Raw genomic sequence first — 14,941 nt, forward strand, 5'->3', positions numbered from 1 at the left:
CGGCTTCGGCCCATTTTCGATTGCTTTCCTGGTTTGGCAGTTTTATATTTTGCTAGAACGGCACCGTCTCTGCAAAAAACTAGTTATTTAGTTGATCGCTGAGTTAAATATTGATTATCAAATCTAATGAACAAGGTGTTAACCTCGACGGCCGAGGAGTTTGTTCCATTCCATGTGGTCTTTGGACTCGACTTTTGTCCGAAGCCTTCGGAGTAAAATTCTAAATGCACCGGATGGATGTGAAAAGACATGCCGTTAAGATTGTCCGAGGAGGTGGACCAATGGAGGTGCACGAATAACTGACATATGCACATTATTTGTAATTATCTCTTAAGGAGTAGGGGTGATCAGTTTTCGAGTGGTCCGATTTCTAGATGGGTAAATGGAATCGGTAGCATTTTTATTTTTTGTAAGAAAACTGCACCATATCAATTGTCGGCGCTATCTTATAAGTTACTAGCTGACCAGTAGGATTATCATTCTTCTTACGGCCCTTGGAGACGTGAGAAGGAGACGAAGGAGTGCGAATCAATGAGGAAAAAATTTGGCTGTCGCTAAGCAAGAGTTCAGTGGAGGTATTATATAAGCCAACAGATAAGATGATGCGTTAACTCTCCGGGCCATGCAAAGTGAGAGTCGTGCTCGGTTAGCAAATTGTCAAGCTTCCATCTTTAGGCCACTTTGGTGGACGCACCTGGAAGGAAATCGAGGGCATCCATTCATTGCACGATTAATTGCCAAAAACTGAACCTCAAGCACTTAGGATTTTCTAAAATTTGTAAGCAATTGAAAAAAGAATCGGTTCGGTCCAAGTGGGTGGTTCCACTCCGGGAACCAGACCGTTGACCCTCAGAACCGCCCAAAATCGGCCGGTTCGATTCGATCCAGATGGTTCCTTTTGCTCATTTCTAGTTCAAGTTCGCAGCACTATTAGAAGACGGCGGACTTAATGACAAAATTCAGTTAATTTCTTAATTCTGAAGCAAATTCCACATTCAATTTCTATAGATATTTCCCACGCCAAAGCATTTACACGGATTATCAATAGTTTTTCTTTTGTCATTTTGATTTATTTTTTTAAAATGTTATTCTTTTATCTTAACTTTTTAATCTTCCTTTCTACTTTTTTTTTTTCAATTCGAGGCCAGAATGTTATTATCGAGACGTGCATTCGGTACTTGTATAAAGCTTTCTCAATGCGAGCTTCCATATACCGTGCAATGACTATAGTTTGTGCAAGAACATAAAAAATGAAAATTACCAACTGTTTTTATGCTGTCGTCTACAAATTGTCGATATTTTTCTCGGATAACCATTTTTATTTTATCATGCATATTAATAACCTTCTCATAGAAGCACAAACAAATATGAACAATGGACGCACCATTGGCTATATATATAAATATATAGTCAACAAAGTTGATTTCAATCAAACAGAAAAAAGCAACTACCAAGAAGACATCGGAGTCTCATGAATCGACGCCATAAAAACAGACCTGACTGCAACATAAAACAAAGACAGAAAGACAGAGCGAGAGACAGTTCCTTCCTTTATTTACGACGACATAATCAAGAAAATATATGATCTCCCGATGCCGCTTTTGAAACCCTAAGGTTTCCATAGAATGGTCGTCTCGGCGATCATGGAGGTGACAACGTACGGGTCCATGTTTGATGCAGGCCTTCTGTCTTCAAAATAGCCTGTCCATGTCCAAAAGAGAGGAGAAACGGAAGAAAGAGTGAATCACAATGGCGATGTAGATGTTTCGAGGAATGAACAGTAAATAAGCACAGAGCTTAGGGCAAAAGGCGGTTCTATCGCGAAAACCGGTCACCTTTGCCTTCCTTCTCGGTATCGCGGCCCACGCGGACGGATGCCCCTCGGTTCGCAACACCCTGAGTATCGTCCAAGCCAATAAAATAAGTAATTTGTTTACTTTCTTTGTTCATAGAGAGAGATCGGGGCAACGGGGATGACATGAATCGAGAAGGAAAGGGAAAGAATGAGGTTTTTCCTTCGCCGACAGGCCCAAACTTACCCAAGAGAAGGTGTTGATGTCCGCCGTCTCGTGACGGCCCGTCAGCCTCCTCTCGTTGCCCTCTCCGTAGGCGGCAATGTGATGCTTGTGGCGCAATCCCAGCTTCTCGATCGCCTTCTTGATCACGTCGAAGCCGCCATCCTCCCTCATCGACTTGGTGCTAAACAAAAGAATCAGACACGGTGCTTTAAGCAACTAAACACCCTCCATTCCATAGTTTCAATGTTATATGATCGTCTTCTCCTTTTTCACTCTCGAAGACGGAACTAGAAAATCACCTGTAGTTAGTGTGAGCTCCGGCACCGTTCCAGTCACCCTGCATACCATACCAAAGATGAGGGAAAGAAAACGTGATTTTGATAGACAGAAGGTAAAGTCAATTCGATCCATTTCGAACGGACCTTGATCGGTTTCGGGTCGAAAGTGAGGACCACCCCAGCAATTTCTGTGATCCTCTGTTGGGTCGATCAAATAATAGACATCGTCAAACGACAGACCATAAAACACCATGGTAGGAAAAACATGCACGCAAACACAAATTAGAAGAAAAATGTATGATCAAATAGTGTTAGGTCCGACCTCGAGAATGTAACGGGCGACCCATATTTGGTCTCCGGCGGAAATGCCGACCGAAGGGCCCACTTGGAACTCCCACTGTTCACGACCCAATCATTAATTAGCACAAGACAGAAACATTGATAAAAGCGCGTGAGTGCACAATTCAATTAGTCGATTTGAGAAACTTGGGGCGTACTTGACCCGGCATGACTTCGCCGTTGATCCCGCTGATGTTGATTCCGGCATACAAGCAGGCCTTGTAGTGAGAGTCCACTATGTCCCGGCCAAACGCCTTGTCCGCTCCCACTCCGCAATAGTATGGTCCCTGCGGACATGTTTAATGAATCAACACTTATAGGTAGGTATGATATATATTCGAAGGTTCGGTCGAGTCAACTAGAATTTGCCAAATGGACAATATCGAACGGCTCCTAAGAGTTAGAGCTCATCGAATTTTAAGTTCGATTTTAGGCGTCGATTACCTGAGGTCCAGGGAAACCGCCCACCGGCCACCCGAGAGGCCAGTGGACGTCCTTCTGAAGGAGCGTGTACTCCTGCTCGATGCCGTACCTGATCGCGACACCGACAAAACATCAGTCTCTAGTAAACATTCTAGTGTTGATTCCAGGCACACGTTTTTATAGTTTCGCTCTAGTCATTTTCATCGTACCAATGTTTAACATTTGCATTCTCAAAGGTACCCAAATTTCCAAAAAAAATAAAAACCAATCTCCAAAATATATATTTACACCAACTACCCTGCAATGGCACATGATTCCACCTACCCCCAAATTTCATTTTAGCTTTTCCAATATATTATAGGTCGAATAAATTATTAACTTGAATGGTTCCGAGGACGATGACAATGTGCCTACAATAAGAAATAAATAAAACTACTTTGTAACTTTCGCTGGCCAAACTCGCACTTGCACCTCATCCACTCATTCATGTCGTATACAATTGGTACCTTGCAACACGAAGCCACTCGTAGAGTGTGGCCTCTGCAATTATGAGGACGTCAAACGAAATATAATGTGGAAAATATAAGATAAAACAGCCTTAATCATGCTTTTTTCCAAAAAAATAGAACTGAAAACTATGAATTACCAGGGCTCTTCGGCGACGACGTCGGGGTGACTGAAGACCTTGGCGGCGTCGAACCTCTTGTTGGTCGGGATCGGCTCGCCGGCGGGCGTGTAGGCATCGCACATGACCTAGGACAATCGATTAATGACGTCATTACCATTTATTTACATCCGGAAATAAAAATAAAAAATCTAATCCCTCCACTAAAATCGCGGAAATTTTAATTTACCAAGATATTGTCTCCTCTTCTGAAGGGATCCTTGAACACCGCCTGTGGGCTGTCCAAAAAAGAAAAGAAAAATAAGACAAGTGATTAAAGATTCCCGGAGATGCCCGGAATCTCGAATCTCCACCGTCCGTTATCCTCGGGAACTCCGAGGATCCGGGGGATCAAAGTCGACGGTCAACGCCGGAGATTTTGGCCGAGAACGAAAGATCCTATCCTCCGTTACCGAAAGAGAAATACGTACTACAGGATGACTTCACTGTCGTCGCCAGGGGCCTGGTCCGTGCTCGAGCCGTCGTAGTTCCACTTCGGCAGCTTGGCCGGGTCGGTCACCGGACCCGCCAGCGTCTGCAAAAAAAAACACAGAACGTTCGCCGGCGAATGAGAAAGAAATGACCTTGGAGATGGAAAAACAGGGGGACGTCGGAGCAAGCCTAAGAGGAGGAGGAGGAGCGAAGAAGACTTGCCCTGGCCTTGCTTCGCAGGTCGATGCCCGAACCGCCGATCCTGCGCAGAGAAGAGAGGACGCATCATCGCGCGGATGACTTTTCACGGAGGAAAGAGAGACAGTGAGAGAGAGAGAGAGAGAGAGAGAGAGAGAGAGAGAGAGAGAGAGAAAGAGGGAGAGGGGACCGACCATATGTACTCGGCGATGATCTTGTCGGTGGTGTCGGAGAGGTTGAGGTTGATGAGATCGTTGAGAGCAGACATGGCGATTCACGGCGAGCTGGTATTGGTTGCGAAGGTCGTGGTTGACGGAGAAAACAGAGAGAAAAGGAAGGAGTACCGAGAGAGGCGCAGGGAGAGAGAGAGAGAGAGAGAGAGAGTCGGGAGGCGAAGCGTTTGTGTTTTTTTGGCTATAGAGAGGCGAAGCGTTTGTTGGTAGGCTTGGGAATCGTTTCTTCTTTTGAGTTTAAATAGGAGCGATTCCAAGAGATTAGTAAGCTAATTACCAGCCAAAGAAAAAAAGGAAGGAGTATCCCCCGGCATATACAATTGAAACTTTATGGCAAGAGTCGGCGAGCTTCCATAAACAGAGCGGTCATATGGATTTTTAGACGGTTAGGTCTAAATAATATATGATATAAAACGAAGATTTTGCCATTATTTGGTAGGATTTACGTACCGGTGTAAATTAAAGCTGTCAAAATGGAATACCAATCTATGTTTTAACACACATTAATTAAAGTGAGTGCAAGTCAGTTCAAATTTGTCATACGAACAATAATGGGCTTTGAAAAGAAAAATTGAAAATAAATGGATCTGAACGAGTCTATTCCGAAACCAACTTTCAACGACCAAAAAGAAAAAACAGAAACCAACTTTCAGCCCTTATAACTAGAAAAGTAAATAGGTCTAGCCTGTCTTTATTCTTGCTAGTCTCTTCTCCTCATCGACAGAATTTCTGGAGAGCGACCTTTGCCGTTGTGACAGCTGCAGCTTCCATCTTCTGCAACTTCTGCTCTTTGCACCACTCCTTCTCCTTCATGGCGTCCAAGACCATTTCGCTTCATATTGGCACCCCAACTTCGCCTCCCTCTCTATCCCACCCGCTCTCGCTGTGTTCTCCCTCTTCCTGTTCAAACTCGACCTCACGACCGCTCTCCAAGTCCTCCGTCGTATCACCCAAAGAATCCTCGAGATGTGTAATCGTTCTCAATTCCGACTTTTCTCCTAATTAGGAAAACTTTTTCATTTGTATATTTATATCGTTGTTCGTCATCGGTGGTAGTTCATTGAATGCTTTGAGAAGAAATCATCTTGTTCTTGTTGGTGAATAGACTTAGCTTTGCAATTATCTGATTGGACAGCTTGGTTTGTTTTCAGTGAATGATTTACCGAGCGCTTTCTGCACTCTTCTGTTGCAGCGGATAGTCAAATGATTAAATGACAGTCTTTAATCTCTCGCAAGATTAACAATACGTTATGAACTAAAAAAATTAATGATAAATTATTATGAGGTCCATTCCTTTACGAATTTGTGGCTTATAGTATTTTGTTACTCTCACGGTGGCCAAAGACTCTTATCTAGCAAAGCCCTTTGGGATAATATGTTAGACCCCACATGTTCTCATGTTTTGTCATCAACACTTGAACTCTGTGAAAACAAGTTCTTAAATAAGTCTTGTAGTATAATGACGTAACCAGTAGTGCGAGCTCGCTTGAAATGCTCCCTTTTTTTTCAAGTCTTTTATGTAAAGAATGTATAAACGCAGTTAGTAGTGTGTTTTAATAATGAGTCGGGTTAGGTGTGGTCATTAAATTTGTATCGCATATAAATGAATTAATTTGGGTTGAACCTTTTCGACCTGACCCGACCTACCATTTGAAGGCCTTACTTGTCATCAAGCAAGATTCACCATCCTTTGCCTCGTATAAATATAAAAAATATCGAAATGCATAAAAGTTAGGAAGAGTAAAGCAAATATAGGGAAAAAAAAATAGTTGTACGTTTATCCATTGTAAATATCGATTTTAATGGGCTTTAACTGAGTGGGTACATTTTTTTCATATGTTGGGTAAAATAGTTTCGTGCATGGCTGCTCTTGTGAGTCCAACAAACTATTAGCCTCCATCACACGAACGAGATTATTTGTGTATATCAGTGAGATTCAGTTTGCGTTTGTTTTTGAAAAAGTCAAGATTTTTTTATTTTTTTTCCCTAGCTTCAAATCTTTTATATCTTATAAGAAAATAAATTAATGAAAAATATATTTATTAATAGCAATAACATATTTCTAAATACTTTTTCGAGAATGAAAACATTTTTTGCAACGCATTTTTCTAAGTGATATAGACAATTGAAATTTTTTGTATAATTGATTTTCCTCGAAGGAAACACAACCTCAGTCAAATCGAAAATTCTTATTTTGTACTTATATTTCAAAAGAATAAAGTGGTACAGAGAGAATGTAAAGTCCGTACTTTCGTTTAGGATGCGATATAGATAAGTTCACCGGCAAAGTAAAAATTATTGTTTAATTGCCTCGAAATAGTACAATTCATCTGTTTGCTCCGAATAATTTCGATTCATGAATTTACATTGTTGGAAGAAATTAAGGGAAAATTTCAATTAAATGCCCGACATGGACTTTGTGTCAAATAAGAGTTTGAAATGTCATGTTCGTTTCAAATAAGGACTTAAAGTGGCCATAACAGTTTCAAATAAGGGCTTGACCTCCCTAGTTGCTAGCTGACGAAATATTCCAACTAGTCAAGAGCATTTTTGTCTAAAGATAATTTTAATTTTTTTCTTTTTTCCTCTTTTTGGTTTTCTCTTTGTTCTTCGCTAGTGATTGACCATCGGTGAAGCTTGGAAAGGGCTGGGCGAGGGCAACCCTTGCTCGGCCCTAGCCGGCAGCAGGCGAGAGACGGCCTTGTTTGGACAAGGCAACCCTCGCTAGCCATGGGTAAGGCCCGCCCTTGCTAGATGTGGGTAATGGTCGCCTTGCTAACTACCGACGAGGCTGCCCTCGAAAGCCACAGGCGAGGGACGGCCTCGCTAGATTGGGCGAGGGCGATTGTTGCCCCACCCTTTCCGGGCTTCGCCATTGCGAAGAAAAATGAAAAAAAAACAGAAAAAGGAAAAAAATAACAAAAAGTCAAAGGACGGAAATGCCTTTATTATGCGGAAAAGTCAAGCCCTTATTTAAAATATACATTATCACTTCAGGCTCTTTTTTGAAATAGACATAGCTACGTCGAATCCTTATTTGAAACAAAATCCACTACAAACCCTTTTTTGAGAAAATGAGGATACTTCAGGTCCTTATACGAAACATTGTTCACTTCAGACCCTTATTCGAGAAAATGATAGAACTTGATGCTCTCATTTGAAATTTTCTTGGAAATTAATTATGTACAGCCAAAAAAAGAGGAAAGTAATCGTGCATATCAAATGCGATCGCCAAGTTGGAGGAAAAAGAGATAATGAATTTACGCACACGAAATTTTTATTTTTCATTCTCACCCGTTTGCTATTATTTTCTCTTGGTCGACATTTTCCTCTATATTTCTCATTTTTCTCCATTCTTTTTTTATCTCATGCCAATTTTTCTTACCCTTGTACTTGTTATTGGCAGGAAAAAAAAAAAAAACCCAACACAACGAAGGATGGGCCCGGCAATGGGCTTGGGCCGTGGAAACACGGTTTTCACAGGCCCAAGAACGAACGGTGGAGACGGACAGCGCCGAGCTTCCGCCACAGCTGCTCTCACACTCGCGCGAGCACTCGCATAAACCCTAAGCAAGCTCTCTCTCTCCTCCCACCGCGGCCTTGGCCACTGAAATCTGTTTAAAAGGAGAAGCCAACCCCCGTGTGATTCCCAAAAACCCTAGCCAAATATCCTCCTCCCCCCTCCTCCTCCTCTCCACCACGCCTAGGGTTTTTGCCGAAACCTCTAGCCTCCGCCCCTCTCCGCCAGTCTCCGACCTCGAAGTCCTCCGTCCTTCCGTTCTCCGATGGGCAAGTCGAGCAAGAAATCAGCTGCCATGGTACGCTCTCTGTCTCTCTCTCTCCCGTTCTGTTGATTTTGGTGTAAGTTTTGTCCGTCGAGTTCGCTTCGGCGTTCTTATGGGCTGAATCTTTGTCGTTTCGTCCGTTTGTTCCTAGGTCGCCGCTCCTGCTGCCGTGCCGGCGTCGAAGTCTGCAAAGAAAGGTAACAGCTTCATTAGCCACGACCTCTTTGGCAGGTTTATTCTGGGGAACATGCATTTGGTGATGTCGCTTTTCGTTTCTTTTTTTCCTTTTTTTTTTCCCCGTTTTGAGCTTATTGATTGTGCGATTTCGTGCTTCAAGCTGGGTTCTTGCGTGCTCTGTTTGTGTATAAGCGTGAAGTAGTAGTTTGGTTTTATATGCGTCTGTGCTGGGGTTCTCGCGTGCTCTGTTTGTGTATATGCGTGAAGTAGTAGCTTGGTTTTATGTGCGTCCGCGTGTCAAGCTGGGGCTCTCGCGTGCTCTGTTTGTGTATATGTGTGAAGTAGTAATTTGGTCTATGTGCGACCGCGCGTCAAGCTGGGGTTCTCGCGTGCTCTGTTTGTGTATATGCGTGAAATAGTAGATTGGTTTTATGTGCCTCCTCGTTGGAGTAAATTTGCAAACTTTGCGGTTGATGCGTAGGTAAAAGAGAAGTTGAAGAAGTACCGGAGAAGCAGGAGAATGCAAAGAAGCAGAAGAGCGAAGGGATAGAGCAGGCGATTCAGAAGAAGAAAGCTGAAGCCAAAACAGCTATAAAGAAGAAAGTGGACAGTAGTTCAGAGGATTCATCTTCGGATTCGGAGGAAGAAATTAAGATCCCTGCACAACAGAAGAAAGTTGTTTCAAAGGAATCATCGAGTGATGAATCAGAATCTGATAGCTCTTCAGATGAGGAAGCTGTGAGGACAGCTAGTATTTAAGTTTTACTGATATAGGACAAATTGTCATGTGTTTTGTTTATGCTTTTCAGGATAAAAGTAAAGGAAAAGTCCAGCAGAAGCAGCCTGCAAAGAATGGTTCTGTCACTCTTCCCAAGAAGGATGAATCTACCGATAGTTCCGATGAGGAAAGCAGCGATTCAGATGAGGAAAATGTAAGTATACTAGATAGTAGATACTTTATTGTTGTATTGAATTTTAGCCAGCTATTTATAAAAATGTGGGCCATCTCTTTGCAGACCAAAAAGGCACCAGCCAAGATTACTAAGACGGCTACCAAGAAAGATGAATCTAGCGACGAATCTGAAGAAAGTGACTCTGATTCTGATGAGGTTTGTATGCTAATAATTATATTCCTGAGAACAGAAGACATGGGTTTTCTTTCTTCTCCCGCTTTAACAATTAGCTCCTTGCACACAGGATGAAAGTGCTAAGAAACCAATTTCAGCAGTTCCTGAAAAGAAAGTCGAATCAAGTGATGATTCCTCTGATAGTGAATCAGAGGAAGAGGTTTGTTCTCTTTTCCTATCTCAAACTTGCTTTTTATGTTGTGTATTTGAGGCATTTTTGTGCAATTGTCTTACTCCTGCAGCTTGATGCAGGAAGTTATTGTTCAGAACAGTGTTAAAAAACCAGCTAACACTGTAGCAAAGAAGGAATCCAGCGAGAGTAGTTCTGAAGATGAGTCAGACAGCAGTTCAGATGATGATGTGAGAGGCTTGTATTTACTCGGTCATATAATTTGCGAATTTATTTGTTTTCCCAAATTTTGTTTGTGCAATGACCTTGAATGTCATTTTGACGTCTCCTATTTTAGATTTCATATATGTTGACCGATACTGCATCTGTCACTACTGGTTTTTGCATGCATACGTGTAGATGTTCAACAGATTGCATTGCTTTACAGATTTGACTTCGTATTGGTTTGTATTGTACCTAGTGTATCCCATCAGTTTGTGGTCGATATTTTCTCATGCTCATTTTTTGGCACCTTTCTAATATCCTTTTGGACACACGATTTTACTTCTAATTCTTTCCTTTTGCTGATAATGAACTTGTGATAAATATCTACTAAAAGACTATTGAGTTCGATTAGCAATGGTTGCCACTATTTTTCTCTCATGGAGTCTGAATCAGTTTGTTTTCTGTAGATGCTTGCAAACTTTGTATCGTGAAAATTCTATCTATTGTAGTGTGGTCTTTTGCAATTGGATGCCTTCTTCGAACTTGTTCGTTTTGTCCTTATTCCTCGTTCTTCTTTCGTATTTTACAGGGCCCACCTACGAAGAATGCTGTGGATGTTTCTGCTAAGAGGCCACGTGCGACAGCTCAAGCAAAGCAGACCCAGCAGGTTTATCTTGTTTGTCTTTACATTGCGTGGTGTACGATTGGGTTACCAAGTCAGACCTAAAGTTTTGCTTTATCGTTTCCCCTCTTCTGTCTTTCATTTGTGCTTCTTTGTTTATTATTCTTTTGTTTCGGTTGTGGGGTTGCTTTTTTTTTTTTTGAAAGGAAATAAATGGGTTTGGGAAGGAAGGGGGTTGGACTGGTTTAAAATTGTTACTGTCAATGGGGTTGTGATGACTTGAATCAACAAGAATAAAAAAAAACAATCATCGAACTGATTGTGTCTTGTTGAAGAGTTGATTGATGTCACTGCGCTACCACTGAGGCTGAGCGGTTGGTGCTTGGTGCTGCAGGTAAAGATGGATGTTGATGAAAGCGACAGTGAGGAGGATGATAGTTCAGAGGAGAGCGATGAAGAGCCACAAAAGAAAAAGGTTGGCACATAACATTTCCGTTTCTCCTGTGTGTATGTTGCTTAAATGTCCTTTTCAGTATCTTATAGGTAGGATCCCAATGCCATTTGTTCTTGCCTTTTCTTTTCAGGCCAAGATTCCTGTAAACAAGTCGAACGGGAAAGTTAGTAAAAAAGAAAGCAGCAGTGATGAAGAAACCACCGATGACTCCGATGACAGCTCAGATGATGAGCCCAAGAAGACATCAAAGAAGGTAAATGTACGGGACATGCATGTTTAATGGTCAGTGATTCTTTGTGGATTCTGTGGAAAGTGTATTTTTAATGGCCACTCCCCCACTTTTCTGCTTGCCCCCCATATGCGGTCAGTTTGCTGGATGAATGCATATAGGAAAGGATGGTGTTGAGAACAGTAATTTTTTGTCGTTTTTCTATTCCTGAGTTTTCATCCTGGGATGCATGGACACTGAGACCATCCATAGGGTAATGATTACTTGTTTGTTTAAGTGGATACGTCAACCTTGTGCTGTGAGAGAGAGAGAGAGAGAGAGAGAGAGAGAGAGAGAGAGAGAGAGAGAGAGAGAGAGAGAGATCACCTAGTCCTTTTGTTATATTTTTGAATGTAGTAGTATCATTTAAATTTTCTTACTTCAGTGTAAATGGGAGTCTTCTAATATGTGGTTTGTTTTGGACTTCAAATATATTTTTACAGGATGCTGATGCAGATATGGTAGATGCTTCTCCTGCCTCAAAAGAAATGTCGGAGAAAAAAGCGGTATGACTCCTTTTGCCGTTGCTTGTCCTGTCCTTAGCTCCTGTTCCTCAAACCACCTATCATCATCTTTTTGATATTGTGAACTCATGTTAATTCTCGATGCAGCCGAAAACGCCTGTTACATCTCAAATCACGGGCTCAAAAACTGTCTTCGTTGGTAACCTGCCATACTCAGTTGAAAAAGCTGATGTGTAAGTGTTGCTTTTTTGACTATGGAGCGTGGTCATGTATTATCACCTGACAAATTTCGTTTTGCAGAGAGAAGTTTTTCCAAGCTGCTGGTGAAGTTCAGGATGTACGCTTAGCTGTTGATGCTGATGATAGGTTCAAGGGGTTTTGTCACGTTGAATTTACCACAGCTGAAGCAGCACAAAAGGTTAACTGTCATTTTGATAGGGCTAATTACTTTTAAAATCAGCCAGCTTGCGGCTTCGACTAAATATTTCGTCGAATCTGGTGGTGCTTTACTCATTTGTCATATACTTAGGAGATGTTGAAGGTTTTCCTGTAATCATTGTAGCTACTCACGGATGGCGAAATGAATGATGAATTTCATTGGTGTACCAGTGTGTCTAGGTTATTTTGGTACTCCTGGGTTTTATTGATTCGCATAATTGACTTCCATTGCAGGCTGTAGAATACAATGGAGAGTATCTTAACGATCGCCAGATGAGAATCAGTTTGGCGCACGAAAGGGGAGCGTATACTCCACAAAGCGGGTAAGTTTCTAACTGAACTTTGAATAAATATCCCGTAGCAGTAAATCACTAGGTCTAATGATAATTTAATTTGCAGCAAAGGTAACTTCTCATCGCAGAAGGGAGGAAGGGGTCAGGCCCAAACTGTTTTTGTGAAGAATCTTGACAAGTCTGTTGGGGAGGACCAGGTACTAAAATTGTTCTCTCTTCTGGTGAATTGTGCGACTGTTTGATTCTGGGTTCTAAAAATGTTATCCCTTCTGAATGTCAGTTAAGAAGCAGCTTGACAGAGCATTTTGGGGCCTGTGGCGACATTTCAAGAATCTCAATTCCTAAGGATTATGACTCCGGTGAACCCAAAGGGTATGTTCTTTCTTTCCATCAGCTGTATCCTTAAATTGATGAGGAAGAGGAAAATATTCTTAGGGTGCGTTTGTTTCGCAGAAAATAAATGATTTGAAAAACTTTTTCCTGAAAATGAATGATTCGAAAAACTTTTTCTTAAAAATGATCGCTTGTATTGCTTATCAAAACGAATGAACGGAAAATATTTTTATCATACACGAAAATCTTTAGACATTAATTGTTGTCGATAAATAAAATGTTTTTCTTTAACTTATCATTTAAAGCGATAGAAGCGATCATTTTTAGGGATATATTTTTCAAATCATTCATTTTCAGCAAAACAAACCGGGCCATAGTTTATAAACTTAATTCTTGTTTGATCAAAGTTCAAAAACCCAATGGTTTGTCTTTAATGTGGGAATATTGATTTTTACATAATCTTTTGCAGGTTTGCTTACATTGACTTTACAGATAGCAACAGTTTCAGCAAGGCTTTAGAGCTTAATGGGACTGAACTAGGTGGTTATCCAATCGCGGTGGATGAGGCAAGACCGAGAGGTGACAGTGGTGGTGGTTTTGACGGTGGCAGAGGAGGTGGAAGGAGTGGTGGAAGGAGCAGTGGTGGAAGAGGTGGTGGAGGTCGCTTTTCTGGCAGAGGGGGTGGCCGTTTTGATGGTGGCAGTGGAGGTGGCCGCTTTGGTGGTGGCAGAGGAGGTGGCCGCTTTGGTGGTAGAGGGCGTGGGACACCTAATAGACAAAGCATGTCAGCATCCGGTATGTCTTATGATTATTTGGTAGAACTATCAGTTTTTCCCGGTCAAAAATATTCCGTTTTCATTGGTACATAGGGAAATGATCCATGAAATAAGAATGTTGGTAATGGAGCTTGTAATTGGTGTGACCTCGGGACTTTCTTTTGAGGGTTTTACTCCTCGGTGCCCTGCTCAATTGATCAGCAACTCCTCCCATCCTTTACCCTTTGGGTTTTTTAAGTCTGCTGACATTGATGATGTCAGGTCCTAAGTGAAGTGCTTTCGCTAATTTATCCACACTGTAGCATCGGGGTAAACTTCACTCAAAATGTTCCAGCACAAGAAATATCGACGTTACATATGTGTTCTGTTGGTTATTTCGTAATAAGCCTGGAGTTGTCTCTTACGGTTTCTTCTTCTAAGAGTTGTTTTCTGGGGACATTGCAGGGAAGAAAACGACATTCAATGACGACGAGTGAGGCCATCGGAGGAGTATCGACACTCGCTGTGACTAGAGTGAGACGCGGTACTGGACAGGTTTTCTAGTGATATGCTATATTTATGAACGAAGCAGCAAGACACAGACCGACCCATAATTTTGTATTTTGGAGACAGCGTACCCATTTCGATTGCAATTTTGATATCTTGAATGTTTTGATATTTTACGAGTGAAAAGTTAGTTCTGCTTTATCTATAGCCCGGTACACGGTAGGTGCTCAACTAAGCGCATGCATTGGTCCGTGGACAGAGCTTCTAAGATAAAAGGATAAGATAGTTATATCGGTAGCATCTCTGTGCCTAAGATGAATCACTATCGCACTGGTTGATCTGACCACTTCGATGCCCTTTGTAGTTTGTAGTTTTAAGGCGTTTAGTTCTCTGAATCTAGTCCATTCTCGTTCGACTCTCGGCCTTGGCTTGTATTATAGTGGGGTTAAGCGTGACGAGTTCACTTAACGGATGATGTTGCCGCGGATCTTAAACTTAACATTCAATTTGTGGGGAGTCCATGCAACCTTTTTCATTGTCAAAGAAAAGAAATGAACAAAAGAGTCATCTTGGACGGCTTCTCTCTTTCCTCACCGACTTTCCTTGATGAAAGTCACTTGCACGGTTTCGAATGGTCCGTAACCAATACGAGCTTGGACTTTTCTTCCTGAGTCAGATCCTTATTTATCAGCCGCACACTGTACAAATACTAAAGGGAGTTATTTTGATTCGATCTTGTCCGATTTGAGTGGCATTTTCACCAACTTCCTTGATGAAAGTCTCCGAATAATCCATAACC

The 14,941-nt window shown here is 41.8% G+C and overlaps 2 protein-coding genes across 2 annotated transcripts; one reads left to right on the top strand and one right to left on the bottom strand.

The window, feature by feature from the left end:
• Positions 1 to 1,368: 1,368 nt before the first annotated feature.
• On the bottom strand, positions 1,369 to 4,750 carry LOC115671972 (glutamine synthetase cytosolic isozyme-like). Its single transcript, XM_030593703.2, has 13 exons — positions 4,547 to 4,750; positions 4,377 to 4,416; positions 4,154 to 4,257; positions 3,913 to 3,961; positions 3,705 to 3,811; positions 3,080 to 3,167; positions 2,794 to 2,922; positions 2,619 to 2,693; positions 2,441 to 2,494; positions 2,318 to 2,355; positions 2,040 to 2,199; positions 1,836 to 1,896; positions 1,369 to 1,701 (listed from the first exon to the last, which is right to left on the bottom strand). The coding sequence occupies exons 1-13, from the start codon at positions 4,618 to 4,620 to the stop codon at positions 1,610 to 1,612; spliced, it is 1,071 nt and encodes a 356-aa protein (XP_030449563.1). The 5' UTR covers positions 4,621 to 4,750; the 3' UTR covers positions 1,369 to 1,609.
• Positions 4,751 to 8,148: 3,398 nt separating this feature from the next.
• LOC115671966 (nucleolin 2-like) lies at positions 8,149 to 14,313 on the top strand. Its single transcript, XM_056304544.1, has 18 exons — positions 8,149 to 8,403; positions 8,522 to 8,567; positions 9,029 to 9,285; positions 9,357 to 9,479; positions 9,564 to 9,656; positions 9,745 to 9,834; positions 9,927 to 10,034; positions 10,598 to 10,675; positions 11,025 to 11,105; positions 11,215 to 11,337; positions 11,796 to 11,858; positions 11,964 to 12,049; positions 12,117 to 12,234; positions 12,489 to 12,577; positions 12,654 to 12,744; positions 12,828 to 12,919; positions 13,350 to 13,675; positions 14,101 to 14,313. The coding sequence occupies exons 1-18, from the start codon at positions 8,371 to 8,373 to the stop codon at positions 14,130 to 14,132; spliced, it is 1,929 nt and encodes a 642-aa protein (XP_056160519.1). The 5' UTR covers positions 8,149 to 8,370; the 3' UTR covers positions 14,133 to 14,313.
• Positions 14,314 to 14,941: the final 628 nt, after the last annotated feature.

The sequence above is a fragment of the Syzygium oleosum genome, unplaced genomic scaffold (genome assembly GCF_021117445.2).
Source record: "Syzygium oleosum isolate NSW1041296 unplaced genomic scaffold, Sole_v2.1 Sole_v2.02, whole genome shotgun sequence".
Lineage (NCBI taxonomy): Eukaryota > Viridiplantae > Streptophyta > Magnoliopsida > Myrtales > Myrtaceae > Syzygium > Syzygium oleosum.